At 37.1% G+C, this 16,058-nt stretch overlaps 1 protein-coding gene and 1 pseudogene across 1 annotated transcript; both read left to right on the plus strand.

Annotated features, from left to right (window-relative positions):
- The first annotated feature begins 839 nt into the window (after nucleotides 1-839).
- Nucleotides 840-5,690, plus strand: LOC132295728 (purple acid phosphatase-like; annotated as a pseudogene).
- Nucleotides 5,691-10,898: 5,208 nt separating this feature from the next.
- Nucleotides 10,899-13,922, plus strand: LOC132295729 (uncharacterized). The gene has a single exon (XM_059794020.1). It carries the CDS (start codon nucleotides 10,899-10,901, stop codon nucleotides 13,920-13,922), a length of 3,024 nt encoding a protein of 1,007 aa, XP_059650003.1.
- Nucleotides 13,923-16,058: the final 2,136 nt, after the last annotated feature.

A 16,058-nucleotide genomic window follows, 5' to 3' on the forward strand; every position in this document is an offset into this window, starting at 1 on the left:
ATAATTAGACCTTGACTTCATTTAAAAATACATCGGAGCGAAATATTTTCCTTTGGTATTGAATTACGCGCGGTTGGGAGGCGGCAGTGGGATGTTATAAATAGTTGAACTCGTATACTAGAGTTTTCTTTGCTCGTTCTGTTTTTCATGTAGGAAGAAATGCGATTTTTGGAGAAAGGTTAATGTTACTTATTACATTGACTTTTAGAGGATTATGTTTCGAAATTGAGGCAGTCGCCTCTGGATTAACGTTACCAAATTATTCGCGCTGGGTGCATAGGAGTTTATGCGTATATTCTATGGCACTTGGAGGTATGTAAATCATTCCCTTGTCGAAATAGGAGGATTACGTTGTTATTTGATACAACTTATGCATTGTATGATTATTGTGTTTCTTAAAATATAGGAACCTTGTATACTACTTGGTATATTGGAGTTAAGTGGAGCCCTCATAGTGAGGTTGCGTCTATTTGGGAATAGGAGGATGTTTTTCGTTCACTGTTTCTAAGCATAATGGATGAAAGTAAAGTCGAATTCAGAGGACAAAATTCCTTTTGTTAGGGGGAAAGAATGTAATACCCCTAATTTTAAAAGAATAGTCTCGGTATTTATTTATTTGTTTTAATTGTATTTTTAATTATTTAATTGATTATCTGACTAATTGCTTATGGGTTTTATTAAATTAAGTGTTACTTGAGTTTTTGATTTTGTCTTTATGTGTTATTTATATTTGTCTATGTGTTAATTATTTAATTAGATTATGTACTTAAATGGTGTTTTGATTAATTGTAAATTAAATATTTTCTTTTATTTTATTATTATTATTATTATTTATGGTTATGGTTAGGAGTAATGGGCCAATCAATTGGGGTCCAATGGACTACTCGGATAGGAGGTTGGCTGGGTACGAATTATTACCCATGGTTAGTTGTGTGTGTATATATATATATATATAGATATATATTATATACATATATAAAAGGGAAAGTAATTTATTAATTAGTTTTATGGTAATTTGGGTAGTAATATTTAATCTGATGTATATGTTTTATATTTAAATAATAAAAATATACATATATTTGATACGTGTTATGTTTTAAGTTACTTTATAATATTATGGTAACTTAAAGTATTACTGGATAATTCATTAATAAATAATAGGTAATTTATTAATTACATTTATGGTAACTTGGGTAGTAATATTTAATCTGATATATATGTTTTATATTTAAATAATAAAAATATACATAGATTAGATACGTGTTATGTTTTAAGTTACTTTATAATATTATGGTAACTTAAGTATTATTGGATAATGCATTAATAAATAATGGGTAATTTATTTATTACTTTTATAGTAACTTGGGTAGTAATATTTAATCTGATGTATATATTTTATATTTAAATAATAAAAATATATATAGATTTGATACGTGTTATGTTTTAAGTTACTTTATAATATTATGGTAACTTAGGTATTATTGGATAATCCATTAATAAATAATGTGATGTGTATAATTTATTTATTTAATAAAGACATACATAAATTATATACTTAATATATTTTACTTACCTTTTTAATATTTTAATATTTATTTTTTTAAACTTGACTTGGATTGGGAAAAGGGTTAGGGTTATTTTATTTAACCTATAAATATATACCTATAGGTTGTAAAAGGAGGCTAAAAATATTCACGTGATATATTCTAGAAAGAGAGAGTTAGAGAAGGAAGAAGGAAAAGAAAGGAAGGATGAGAAAAACCCTGCAGAGAGAATATCCAGGAAGAAGAAGTTTAACTTTCAATCCGAAAGTTTAAGGTAAGTTCTTCTTCTATCTCTTTCCATTTGATTCGTATTTCTATACATGCCTGGGAAATTGCAGGATTTATTAAACACATAAAATTAAATAATTATGCATGTTTAATTGGATTAGAACATAAGTTGTATGAAATTGGTTCATATCTGTTCTTGTTTTATGAATTGATAAACGCATGATTTTGATTTGATTTCTGGTGTGAATTTTTATATGTTTAAATTATGTATTTTTCATATCTGTAGAATGATGGAACGTAGAACATGCCTAGGATTCCTGAACATTAAATAGGGACTAGGTTTGGGTTTAAATAAATTTAAATAGACTCATTCATAATGATGCTTGCTATTTGAATGTTTTATACAAACGAATGGAGTTAATCTTTTAAAATATTTTAACAATTGAGATTAAATGTGTAATATGAATTGGATATGGAGAATGCTTATTTGATGGTATAATGAAATATCATCATGTATAAGATTCAATTTATGTAGGACATAGGATATAGGAAGCCTAAATAAATAATAAGTCATTCCTATGTTGTGATAACTTGATATCATATTATCATAGTTATTTCTGGATTGTTTAATGTATTTCCTTAATTGTTACATCAATTGTTGGATTGTGTGGTTTAATATACCGGTATGGGACGGTGGCATTCTAAGGACGAATTAACTTATCAATTAAGTCCTACTTATTTTATATAAGGGAATGGATTAATTAAAATGTTAAGTCCTACTTATATTTAAGTCAAGTCAGCTAAACAAGTTAAATGACTTGTGGAGGATTAATTTATTATATAAGGGAATAGATTAACTAAAATGTTAAGTCCTACTTATATTCAAGTCAGGTCAGCTGAACAAGTTGAATGACTTATGGAGGATTAATTTATATTAGATAGGATGGTTATTAGATTATATATATATAAGTATGGTGTCATGATATGAGCTTGACTCTCGGGATCAGTGGTTAGGGCTGTAGCTAGATATAGTGTAGTTGTGTACCCTGGTAGGTCTAGGTACTCATGTCCACTATATGTGTGTTTTGCATGTTGCCTGCTATTCAGGTTGAGACAACCCTATAGTCTAGTGAGGTTCCTTTAGTGTGCATATATATATATATATATATATATATATATATATATATATATATATATATATATATATATATATATACGGACTACTAGTTATTGTTGTATTGATTAGGATGTACACGTGTATCGAATCTCTGCTTGGACTGAAGTAGAGTAGAACTTGTTTGTGGGCCTGACCTACCATTATTTTTCAGGTATTCGTCAGGAGTAGAGATTATTCGTGCTGAGCAGGGATCAATCTACTTCACTCTTCCGGTTTATCTACATAAGAGTTCCAGTTTCCTGATTTAGACAATTATTGCTGTCATTTGTTTAGTTTGAATTTTCTAGGGGTCCACACAGTATGGATTCCCGAATTGTATTTTTGGAAGATCAGTTGTATCAAAAAAGTTTATTAATTAATGGAAATATATTCTGAGGTTTATTATTGAATTATCATTTTAGTTTCTTGTCAGCATTTTATTTATTCTTTTGTAATCTGTGTTCGTTTATTGCTGATTTTATTTTTGATATCCTCAGGTATTCGGGCGTGTGCCTGGCCAATCTGCATTTAGAAATCCGGGGGTATTACATAACCTAAACTGGAACAGCGGGCGATGGAAACTGAAAGATATGGGTTTTGATTTTTTGAACAATCTGAAATGATATGCCGATATGGGCTTTTAACTTTTGATTATTGCAGACAGATAGATAAACTAAAATATATGGGTTTTGAACTTCTGATTGTTGTAGATTTTGTAGTTTGCAGTTGCAGAGAGAGAAGGGGGGGCGGCAAGTTCAGAGTCGAGAATGAGAATAGAGGTGGAAGCGATTGGGGGAGGCTGAAATGAGTTGCCCTAAAAGTATTTTGGTTTTTTTGGTGGCCCATCATGGCCGCATAAATTTTGAGGCCTTTGTCGCCATGGGTCAGGACCAGTCTTGGGTGTATTTGGCTTGAGCCTTTATTTTAGTATGGAGGCTGAGTTGATTTGGGCTTAATTGAGTGGACTAATTCTATTAATAATTTTTTTTTGGGTTGAGCTAAAATTATTATGGTAATTTTTTTTTTTTTTTTTTGATTGAGCACAAGCCCACCAGAGCCTACCCCTACATCCGCTCTTGCATACTCTAGATTTGAATAATGCAATGAGTGGGGAAAAACTATTTTATAGTGAGGGGTTGGGTCTCCATTGTAGAGAAATTTTAACGAGTCTTGGAGTGAGATTAGAAACCTTAAGGTGTAGAGTAGAGCAGATATTTTCTTAAGTACTAAGTCATTCAATAATACAGTATATGCTTATATCTATGTTGATTACTTGGTCCCAATTACTAATCTGTAAATTTTTCTCTTTTTTTTTTGGTTAATTAATAAATTTTTAAATAAAAAATAAAATCATGTCCAAGGAGATTCCATTTTCCCTCGTTCTAAAGGAGGAATTATTTTAGTTTTAAGTTTCTTATTCATCCATATAATTAATAGGTATTTATTAATACTTATATATATACTCATATTTATTTATATAAGATAATTAAGGATTTTTTTGTTTTATTATTTTTCTGAGATTAACAGTTGTATAGATGTGGGCTTAATCTATGCAGTCTTGATCCTCTTGGTTGCTGTGACAATTTCCAAGCGACTGATCCCAAAATTGATCTCCTCCTTTGGAAATTAACAAAGTTCTAATATTATTGTAGGGTGAAATATCGACTCTGGAATTACTACTTACTACCAAGATGGCGCTTTGCAATTTATAATTCAAACATTGTATGTTTATTTGCTAAGCATTGGAATGTTTCTAAAAAAATGAAGTTGTGACAGAATAGTGGTGATTTTATTGCAGGGTGAAAATGAACCCTTCAAGCCCCCTATACTCACAGGTATCATGTACCTTATAAAGCATCAAACAGCACCGCTCCCTTTTGGTACTCAATCAAGAGGGCTTCAGCATACATAATTATCTTGTCTTCTTATTCGGCGTACGGTAAGTCTATAGGCATTTGCAAAATTTCATTGGCATGAATGATGACCCCGGACACATGCATATGTACAGTGGAACTTATGCCTACATATATTATCAGTCTAAAACCTTATTAGTGCTTAAATATCCACTGCATGAATGTAAACAGGAGTGAGACACCATGGTTGATCGTTTTAATGCATTCCCCATGGTACAACAGCTACAACTATCATTACATGGAAGGGGAAACCATGAGAGTCATGTGTGAGCCATGGTTTGTAAAATACAAAGTAGATATTGTGTTTTGCGGGTCATGTTCACGCATATGAACGATCGGTAAGTACACTTTTGCTTCTGTTTATCATGCTTCAAAGCACAAGTTGATATTATAGTGCTATTTCTGCGTACTAATGTAAATATGTCACAGGAATGTGTATCCAACATTGCTTACAACGTTGCAAATGGCATTTCTAGTCCTGTAAGTGATCAATCTGCGCCCGTGTACATTACCATTGGTGATGGTGGAAATCTTGAAGGCTTGGCAACCAAGTAAGATTAACTTGTATTATAGTTTTGGCATTCTTTGAAACAATTAGTTCCTGTTGTTTGACCCAAGTAAATCAAACACGTTCTACTGTGCAGCATGACGGCCAAAATACTCAGCTTTCTGTGAGGCCAGTTTCGGTCATGCCATTTTTTATATTAAAAAACGAACTATTCTTACTATATAGTTGGCATCGCAATCAAGATGGATATGCTGTTGAAGCTGATTCCTTGTGGTTTTTCAACCGATATTGGCATCCAGTTGACGATTCTACAAGCGCCCAATCTAAATGATATAAATTTCTTTTTTGTTATGGAATCGGGAATAAATATACCCAATTTTAAGTAAATAAAGTTCCTTATAGGTATTGTTGGCACCAAAACTTGGCAGCCACTTCAGCAGCAACGTGGACCAATGGGAAGCCGATAAGGGTTGAGCATGTCCAAGAATGGATCGGCCAGTTTGAAGATATTAGGAGCAAATATAGAAAGATATATTTCAGCCACCTAATGATATGGCAGTTGCTGAAATATAGCAACTCACATTTGACTTTTTTCAAAATGGGATGTTAACAGAAAAGGAAAAGGCTAGAGTTTGGATGAAACTCAATAACTAAATTCCTATAAAATAGGAAGTTTAGTTTGATGAAAGAAGGAAAGCTTTGAAGACATGGCGCTAAAGGATGGGCCACTTGGGATAGAACACGGCTGCTAAACTTAAGGAGGGGAGTTGCTAAAAATTAGCAACTTTTCAGCAACTTTCTAGCAACGTTTTAGCAATATCTCGGCAACTTACATGTGATTAAATCGAGGAAGGTTGTTTTTACAGAGATTTCCTACTGAAACAAAACAAGAAAGGAAGCAGAATAACAATAGGATTTGACTGAGTTCAAATTGTGAAGAAAAAGAATCAAAGAAGGAGAGATTTTCTAGCAATAACTTAGGAAAATAAGTTGAGATAGAACTTCTATAAATAGAAGTATTGTATTCCATTTCTAACTTGTCCAGCACCACCACAAAACATGCATTTCAACTAAAAATGTTTTCAATTGACTCTACGTCATTTTTTCCTATCAGTTTCTTTATTTCAATTTAATGGCAATTGATTAGATCATTGTCAACTATTTCAATTCAGCCATTTACTTTCTTTCAATTTCAATTATGCCAATTTAAATTACGCAATTTTAGTTAGGCTTTTAATTCAATGGCAATTGATTAAATTCTTGCCATTGAATCGTAGTGACAATTGATTAAATTCTTGTCATTACTTGGTTGATGGCAATTGATTAAATTCTTGCTATCACGTTTCAGTGGCGATCGATTAAATTCTTGCCATTGTGTTTGGCTGATGGCGATTGATTAAGTTCTCGCCATCACGTTCGGCCGGCAATCGATTAAGTTCTTGCCGCCTGTCTTCACTCGGCCATTCCATCCATTCAAACATTCATCAGCCGTTGCATTTCTTTAGACACTCTAAAAAGTCCTTACTACAAACAAGGCATAAAAGAACCTTGCTGGGAGTTCTTACTAGTCTCTCTCCCACACAATCGCCTGAGAGTCAGCCATCGGAAAAAGGGATAGGCTGGTGTTCAATTACATATTTTGGGTATTTTGTACAAATACTCTGGCACGCCCGCGAAGAGTCCATCGACCGACGTAGGGAACAAAAACCGCGCGAACACGTTTTGGCACGCCCGGTGGGACTACTACTAGAGTGTTATAAAAGAGGCAAATATGCCGCGGCTCACAAAAAATTCTAAGGCCGTGGCTACTGATGAAGATTTGGAGGAAGGCGATCAGCCAGTACAGGCTGAGAACTCTGCAGCAGGTCCTACTGATGAGTTAGCCGTTCTTCAAGCACAGGTTAGCTCCTTGGTAGATGCAATGGGAAGGATGGGAGCACGATACAACGACTTGCATGAAAATATGTCCCAACTCTCAGCCTTTATTTTGAACAAGCCGACTCAAGCTAGCAGCTCCAACAATCAGGAATCGGCTTCTCAGCCGAATCTATCACAAGCTGTTCGGCCAGAGAGGGCCGTTGAAACATCACAGCCATGGCCGCCAGTAGTGACACTCCAACCAGGTACAACATCAAGTCAGCCGGTTCATACGCTACTCACCTGGGCAGAAAGCTATCCTCAGCCTACGTTGGCAGGTTCTAATCAGCCACCAGTAGTAGGTTCGCAGCCACAGGTAATTCTACCAAACCCTCCTCGGATGCCTTTGAACTCGGGGGGCAATCAGATCAGGTGGAGGCCACCGAACCTACTGTATACTCATGTGCCGCCACAGGTAGGGCTCGGGGGGCAGAATCTGGCTAATCAGCCACATGATTGGCCGAATTGCTATCAACCAGCGGCTAATCAGCCGCCAGTTTTTAATCAGGTACCACCAATATTAAATCAGCAACCTCAAGTCATGTTAGATAGAAGACAATTAGCTGATTTACTCACAGAAGAATATGGCCTGGAACTTAGAGGTGCCGGCCGACCAATTTATAGAACTCCTTATCCAGAGGTGGTAGACCAAGTTGAGTTCCCTAGAGGATATAAAGTCCCTGACTTTGTAACCTTTAGTGGAGAAGGGAATCAATCGACCGTGGAACACATTGGCCGATTCACGGTTCAATGTGGAGAGGCCAGTGTTAGCCCGTGGTTGAAATTGAGACTTTTTCCTAACTCTTTGACAGGGGCAGCTTTTTCATGGTATATTCGTCTACCTCCTAACTCTGTTTTTAATTGGCCACAGATGGAGGAATTATTCCACAATCAGTTCTACCGTACGGAGACAGAACCTACTCTGGCCGATTTATCCAGGCTAAGTCAATTGCCTAGTGAATCGGTCGAGACATTCATTGCAAGATTCAGGAGAGCAAGATTAAGATGTCGTGTACCTCTTCCAGAACAGGAGTACATTCGTTTGGCTTTGAACGGCCTTGATTTTGAACTTCGGAAGAGGTTTGAAGGAGTTCCATTTCGTGACATGTATGACCTGGCCGAGAAAGCTACCAGGTATGAGTTGGTTCTCAAAGAGGAGAAAGAACGAAAAAATTCCTCTAAAGGTACGTACTATAGGGACCCCAACTATGAAGTTTATTCAACTGATGTGGTTGAAGAGGAAGATTTTGAAGCTAATTTAGCCGAAGTCATTCTAAAGAAACCTTATGTATGTGACGCTTTAACAAAACCAAATGTATCCACCAGTGGTACTCAGCCATCGACTTCATCGGCCAGGAAGGGTACGGCTGATACTGGTAAGGTTTATACGTTTGATCTGGCCAAAACAGAACAAATTTTTGATCATTTGTTGGCCGACAAACAAATCGTTTTGCCAAAAGGACACAATATACCATCGACCAATGATTTAAAAGGAAGAGAGTTCTGCAAATTTCATAATTCATGGAATCATACTACTAACAATTGTTATGTATTTAGAAATGTATTGCAGAAATCTATCGATGAAGGTGTATTGAAATTCCCTGAAAAGAAGCTAGATGTAATGGGGGTCGATGGCGATCCATTTCCTAATATTGTCAGTACCAATGTAATCAGCCTGGTAACTGAAAAAGCCGCTGATAATGGTAGACAGGAAAGATTACCAAAAGTTCTTGGAAGTTCATCGGCCAGTAATGATGAGCAGAAAGTTAAGGACTTGGAAATTCAGTTAAGAGAAGCTCAAATTGCCCTCATCAACCATGGTTGTTGTCCAAATTGCAAAGGCCGAAGGAATGACTCAGACAAGAGGGGCTATTTCCAATCAACCAGAAAGCGCAGTGTTCATGAAAGGTTAGGCCATCAGCCTAGACAGAATCACGAAGAAATCAATCGATCAATATTTAGAGAAAATGGGCCGAGGGCAGTGAGAATCATTCGGTCATCGGTGGCCGATAGAGTCCTGCCAGAACAACATTTTTATCCTAGTTTCAAAAGGAAACCAACAATTCAGTCAGAAATATGGGTTCAAAAAGGAGAAGAATCTAGCCGTGTAAGAACGGTTAGGCCTCCTTTGGTTGACCATGGCAGATGGACTCGAGTAAGTCACCCAAAGTTTCCTAAGCAGCCTCCTACACGTACCCAAAAAAGGAGGATGCAAAGGAAAAATGCAGAACTCAAAAGGAAAGAAGACAAGATCGACCATGATCAACTAGAAAGGAAAATTGAACCAGTGGTGGCTGAAGACATGGAGGTCGTTACATCCTTTGAGAATAAGGCATGCTTTTATGAAAAAAAAGATGATCAGCCCGACCAGGATCCAAAGCATGCGGCCAAGTACAGAATTCGTTTTGGTTCTCTCCCGGATAAGGTAAATTGTAACATGGTATTTGTTTTGCCTTCTGTGTTTGGAGCAAGTATAGAACCAACGATGAACAGGGATGTTGAGTCAGCCAAGCAGGAAGAAAAGGCTGAATCTTCAGAAATTAAGAACGATTCGACAAGTTCATCGGCCGGGATAGGATTGATCTCTCAGGATCAGCCATCTAAGGCCGATAAAATCATTTTCGAAAAACCACCTTTGTCCATGACACAGCAGTTGAGGTCGTTGTATGTTAAAGTATGGGTTGAGGGTCAGCCAATCAATAGGGTTTTGGTTGACAATGGTTCGGTGGTGAATTTCATTCCAGCAACTACTTTGAAGAAATTGGGTAAAACCATGGATGATATAGTACCAACCGACGTGGCCATCAGTGGTTTTAATGGAGGATCTAGTAACACTAAAGGTATTCTACCTTTGGAAATTACTATTGGCGGTAAGACATCCTTTACGGCTTTCTTTATCATTGATTCAACCGCGGCCTATAATCTCCTTTTAGGCCGAGATTGGATTCATCCTAACATGTGCATCCCATCAACCTTGCATCAAATGTTGATTTTTTGGGACGGAAATGAGGTAAAAATTGTTGAGGCCGATAACAAACCCTTTATAGCTAGGGTGTATTCGGCTGAGGCTGCACTTTATGATGAAACTGTTGTACCTATCAAATTTGTTGGCATTAACAGGATGGGACGACCAGCAGCGGCAACAATGAAGAAGAATTTAATTAATGCTGATATTAAAGAATTATTGTCAGAAGCAGCTCGGCCGAAAATTGATATTTTCAGGTTGACCATCAAGGACATTGAAGATGTTACTAATGGATCACAAAACCAATGAAGAAAAGAAGCGGCAAGCTTTCAGGGCCGCTTGCATCAGACTGAAAGCATATCTGGCTGAGAAGAGATTGGCCAGAGAATAACAACTATATGAAGAGGTATCGGCCAGCACGGCCGATATAATTGAAGAAGGTTTCGAAAAGCTGGATGCAATCCAACTTGAAGATTTGGAGTCAGCCCCTTCCAGGATGGAAGATAATAAAGCAGAGGTGCAAGATCCTTTATTGGAAATAAATGTTGGTACTAAAAAAGATAATCGGCCATTATTTGTTAGTGCTTTGCTTGAGCCTAAATTCCAGGCCGATTTGATTAAATTATTAAATGAATATAAGGATTGCTTTGCTTGGAGTTATGAAGAGATGCCTGGCCTGTCTAGAAAATTGGTAGAACATAGATTACCGATCAAGAAAGATTTTCAGCCATATAAACAACCACCAAGAAGGATGTCTTCGGAAGTAATGCTCAAAATTAAAGAAGAAATTGAGAGACTTCTTAAGGCAGGATTTATTCGAACAGTTAGGTATGTTGAATGGTTGTCTAATGTTGTTCCGGTAATGAAGAAGAATGGCAAACTTAGAGTTTGTGTGGATTTTCGCAATTTAAATAATGCCACTCCAAAAGATGAATATCCAATGCCTGTGGCCGATCAACTTATTGATTCGGCCGCTAAGCATGAAATATTGTCTTTTATGGACGGCCATTCAGGTTATAATCAAATCTATTTAGCCGAGGAAGATGTTCATAAAACGGCTTTTAGATGTCCTGGGTCAATTGGTACTTTTGAGTGGATTGTGATGCCATTTGGCCTAAAAAATGCTGGGGCTACTTATCAAAGGGCAATGAATTCTATCTTTCATGATATGATTGGCCGATTCATGGAAATTTATATAGATGATGTGGTTGTGAAATCATCGGCCAAGAGACAGCATTTGGAACACTTGAAAAGGGCCTTTGAAAGGATGAGGATTCACAAATTGAAAATGAACCCATTGAAGTGTGCATTTGGAGTTTCAGCCGGGAATTTCTTGGGGTTCTTGGTACACAAACGAGGTATTGAAGTTGATCAGAACAAGGTCAAAGCTATTATAAATGCTAGGGCCCCAGCCGACAAAAAACAAGTGCAAAGGTTCCTCGGCCAAGTAGGTTTTCTTAGAAGATTCATTTCTAACCATGCTGGCCGAGTGCATGTCTTTTCGACTTTAGTAAAATTAAAGTCACATGAGAAATTTCATTGGGACGAATCCCATCAGAAGGCCTTTGACAAAATAAAAGAATATTTGGCAAACCCCCTGATTGTAATGCCTCCAAGAAAGAAGTGGCCGTTAAAGCTTTATTTATCGGCCGCAGAAGAATCAATTGGTAGTATGCTCGCACAAGACAATGAACATGGAAAGGAGCAGGCTGTCTACAACCTGAGTAGAGTACTAACTGATGTAGAATGCAGATATTCCTCAATTGAGAAGCTTTGTTTATCCTTGTACTATTCGGCCATGAAGTTGAGAGTATACATGCGGCCTGTTGATGTTTACATTCTTTGTCAGACTAACGTGATCAAGTATATGCTATCAAGGCCATTGATCACTGGCCGAATAGGTAAGTGGACTTTGGCTTTGATGGAATTTAATTTTATCTACGTCTCACAAAAATCAGTAAAAGGAAGGGTTCTGGCTGATTTTTTGGCCGATCATCCTTCAACTGATATTGATCCATGGGTTTATGATGAATTGGAGTCATCAGCTATATTCTTGACTCCTTGGATCTTGATGTTTGATGGATCAAGCACGGCTGATGGAGCAGGAGCAGGTATTGTTATTATTTCGCCAGCTGGCAGAAAGGCTTCGTTCTCTTTCTTTTTAGATTTTAAATGTTCAAATAACCAGGCCGAATATGAAGCACTTATAATCGGCCTGGAAATTTTAATTGAAATGGCTGTTAGAGATGTAAAGATTTTTGGAGATTCAAACTTAGTCCTTAGCCAAATTTCTGAAGATTTTAAGTGCCTAAGTTGGCAATTAAGGCCGTTCCATTCTCTGGCCACTTCATTAATTAATCAATTTGATAATGTTCAACTTAAGTTCTGGCTGAGAGGGCAGAATAAGGAGGCCAACAGCATGGCTCAAGCAGCCTCTGGAATAAGAGTACCAGCCGGAATAGAAGATCAGTTGATAAAGATAACACGAAGATCTTTGCCATCGGCCGAATTGAGAAATACTATGTTTGATACTTGGACAATTGATGTAGAAGATTTGGCCGACGATGACTGGAGGATACCATTTATAATGTTCCTTCAAAATCCAAACATCAAGGCTGATAGAAGTATTAAAAGAAAAGCGATCAACTTTGTGCTTCTAGATGGGGATCTATACAGAAAAGGGTTAGAAGATGGGCTCTTATTACAATGCATAAGCAAGGAGGAATCACTTCAGGTTATGGCCGAGGTACATGAGGGCAGCTGTGGGGCTCACCAAGCTGGGATTAAAATGAGATGGTTGATTCGCAGGTATGGATATTATTGGCCGAGAATGAGAAAAGATTGCATAGATTACTCAAAAGGTTGTCAAGCTTGTCAAAGACACGGGCCGATTCAAAATGTACCAGCAAAAGAATTACAGCCAATAATCAAACTTTGGCCATTCAGAGGTTGGGGCCTTGACCTTATTGGTAAAATTAATCCACCATCAAGCGAAGGCCATCACTGGGTGATTGTTGCCACAGATTATTTTACTAAATGGGTCGAGGCCAAGGCTTGCAAAGCGGTTGATCAGCAAACAGTGATTAATTTCATGGAACAAAACATCATCCACAGATTTGGGATTCCAGAAACACTTATTTCAGACAATGCAACAGTATTTAGAGCAACTGATGTACTACAATTCGGCCACAACATGAATATTCATATGTCAGCCTCTACGCCATACTATGCTCAAGCAAATGGCCAGGCCGAATCTTCAAACAAAATTCTAATTGAGATCATTGAAAAAATGATCAAAGATAAGCCAAGAAGGTGGCATGAGACTTTGTCTGAAGCTTTATGGGCCTATAGGAACTCAAAAAGAACAGGCACAGGAGTTACACCATACATGTTAACTTATGGTCATGATGCTGTTCTGCCTATGGAGATGAAGGTTAAATCAGCCAGAGTTGCTTTTCAAAATAATCTAACTCCAGCTGATTATACTCAAGCAATGTTGGTAGAATTGGAAGATTTGGATGAATTCAGAAGGGATGCCTTGGATCATATCATAGCTCATAAGAAGAAAGTAATGAGGATCTACAACAAGAGGGTAAAACCTAAGTCTTTTGCTGAAGAAGATTTGGTTTGGAAAGTTGTTTTGCCAGTGGGTAAAGTCGATAGGAAATATGGGAAGTGGTCCCAAAAATAGGAAGGGTCATACTTGGTCCATCAAGTCTTAAGTGGAGGAGCATATAGGCTGAAGTATTTCAGTGGTCGATTACATGACTATCCCATTAATGGCAAGTACCTTAAGAGGTACGTACCGACAATCTTTGAAAGGGAAAATTAGTGTTAGCCAGTACTTATGGCTGACCATGTGTACCTTTATGTAATAAAAATCGGCCTATTTTTCTAGGCTGATTTGGCTATTTTAATAAATTTTTCTCGCTAAAATGTTGATGCTTGTTTGGAGTAACAAAAGAGGCCATTTATTCATTGAAGTGTAAAAGATTACATCATTTAAAGATCATACACTAAGATGGCCACAAAAGGAAGCTAATATAAAAAAATTCATATGTTTGCAAATTTTTCCTTGAAATCGGCCCAAATAACTAAAGACCGATTGAAGGCCACCATGGCCTGCCTCTTTGACTCTTCCAATTGGGGTAATTCTCCACGAAGATTCGCATGCTCGTGAGCAAGGTCTTGAGCTTCAAACTGCAATGTGGCAGCTTCAGCAGACAAGATGGCCTTACGAGCATGGATCTGGTCGATCTCTTTCTGAAGGACATGTTCTCTTTCCTCGAGGCCGATGAACTCTGTATTCACTCTTTCAAAGGAGGAAGCTTGAATTAACAATTGGTTAGCAAGGGTATCCTTCCTGTTTTTACTCTTATTGAATTGGTTGATTGCTTCATTGGCTTGGAAAATATCATCGGTCAGAGTTGGTACCTGGCCTTTAAAGGTAGCAATAGTGGCTTGAAGATCAACCGGAAAGTCTGGGTACTGGCTGAGTGTAGAAAGCACTGCTGTGAGTTCACTTTCAAAATTAGGAAGATCAGCAGCATCCCTTTTCAAGATCTCAAGTAAAGATTTTTTGGTCTCTTCTAAGGATTGTATAGGGATATTGGTTGAAGTGACTGGGGTGGCTCCAGAAGATTCACTTTCTTTCTCTTCGGTCACTGAAGCCACCACATCCTTAAGAAAATTGCTCAAAGCCAATAGGGATGAAGCAGGAACTTTTTGTGGAGGAAGTAAAGGAATAATTTGAGTTTTCTCATACACAACCTGACAAAATGAGGAAAGATTAGATCTTAAGTTTTTTTTTTTTTTTTGGGGACATGAGATAGTCAATACCTTAGATGATTCGGCTATGTCTGTCACTAAGAGTGGCTGATGACTGGTTTCTGGAGGAGGAAATTCTGGCTGAACCGCTGTGCTATCTCCCTGGGATGAAGTTTTAGCAGGAGTGACTTGAACATTGAAGGGCACCTCAATGGGATCATGAAAATCCTTCAGAGGGCTGAAATTTCTAACTGGGCTATAGACTAAGTCAAGAAGAGGAGATTGTTGTAAAAGAGAAGAAATTAAGGACCATATTAATTGAAAAGTTTGGAAATTTCAAGTACAGTTATCTTTACCTCTTTTTCATCTGAGGAATGATCAGAAGGAGTGTCAGTCACATTAATTACGGGGTCATCGGCCACGTCTTCTGTAGGATGAAGGCTTTCTAGATTTTCTCCCACTTCTTGTTTCTTACGTTTGCTCAATCTTGTTCTTTTTAAAGTACCATGAGCAGTTGATTTCTTTCTTTTCCCCTGGAGATGGAAGCTTTATTAAAGTTTGTTTCGGCCAATAATAGTTGTGGCCGAGAATTAGAAGTCAATATCGGCCAAGAATTTTAATAATTGGGCCGATATGATTGTTTTCGTATGTTAATAGATAAAAACTTTTACCTTTGGAGGAACTGGAGGAACATTAGGGATGATGATTGATTCAGTTGTTGTAGGCTGAGGAAGTTGGCTTGAGGAAATTTCATCATCTTGGGGCTCAACGTTTTCTAGATTAGGCGAGGCTGATAAAGTTCCACTGTCTGAATCTGCAAAAAAAAAAAAAAAAAAAAAAAAAAAAAAAAAAAAAAGGGGGTAAGAGAAATTCAATTAAAAGTTTATATATATATATATATATATATATATGCAAGTAAAGGAAGATTGTACCCTTGAGGAGGCTGACAGTGGCTTTGGCCTTGGCTTTTCTCTCTTTATTGGTCCTTGTTGGAGCATCTGTTGGCTGAGAGAAAGGGAGTTTCTTGGCCGTTTGTTTTTTATCTTTGGGAGGATCTTTT

Source organism: Cornus florida, unplaced genomic scaffold, assembly GCF_030987335.1.
Source record: "Cornus florida cultivar Cherokee Brave unplaced genomic scaffold, ASM3098733v1 CherokeeBrave_3.0.0_Hap2_Chr02, whole genome shotgun sequence".
Taxonomy (NCBI): domain Eukaryota; kingdom Viridiplantae; phylum Streptophyta; class Magnoliopsida; order Cornales; family Cornaceae; genus Cornus; species Cornus florida.

Excerpts from the sequence above, each read along its gene's own strand:
- LOC132295729 (XM_059794020.1), top strand. The coding sequence starts at position 10,899 with ATGCCTGGCCTGTCTAGAAAATTGGTAGAACATAGATTACCGATCAAG.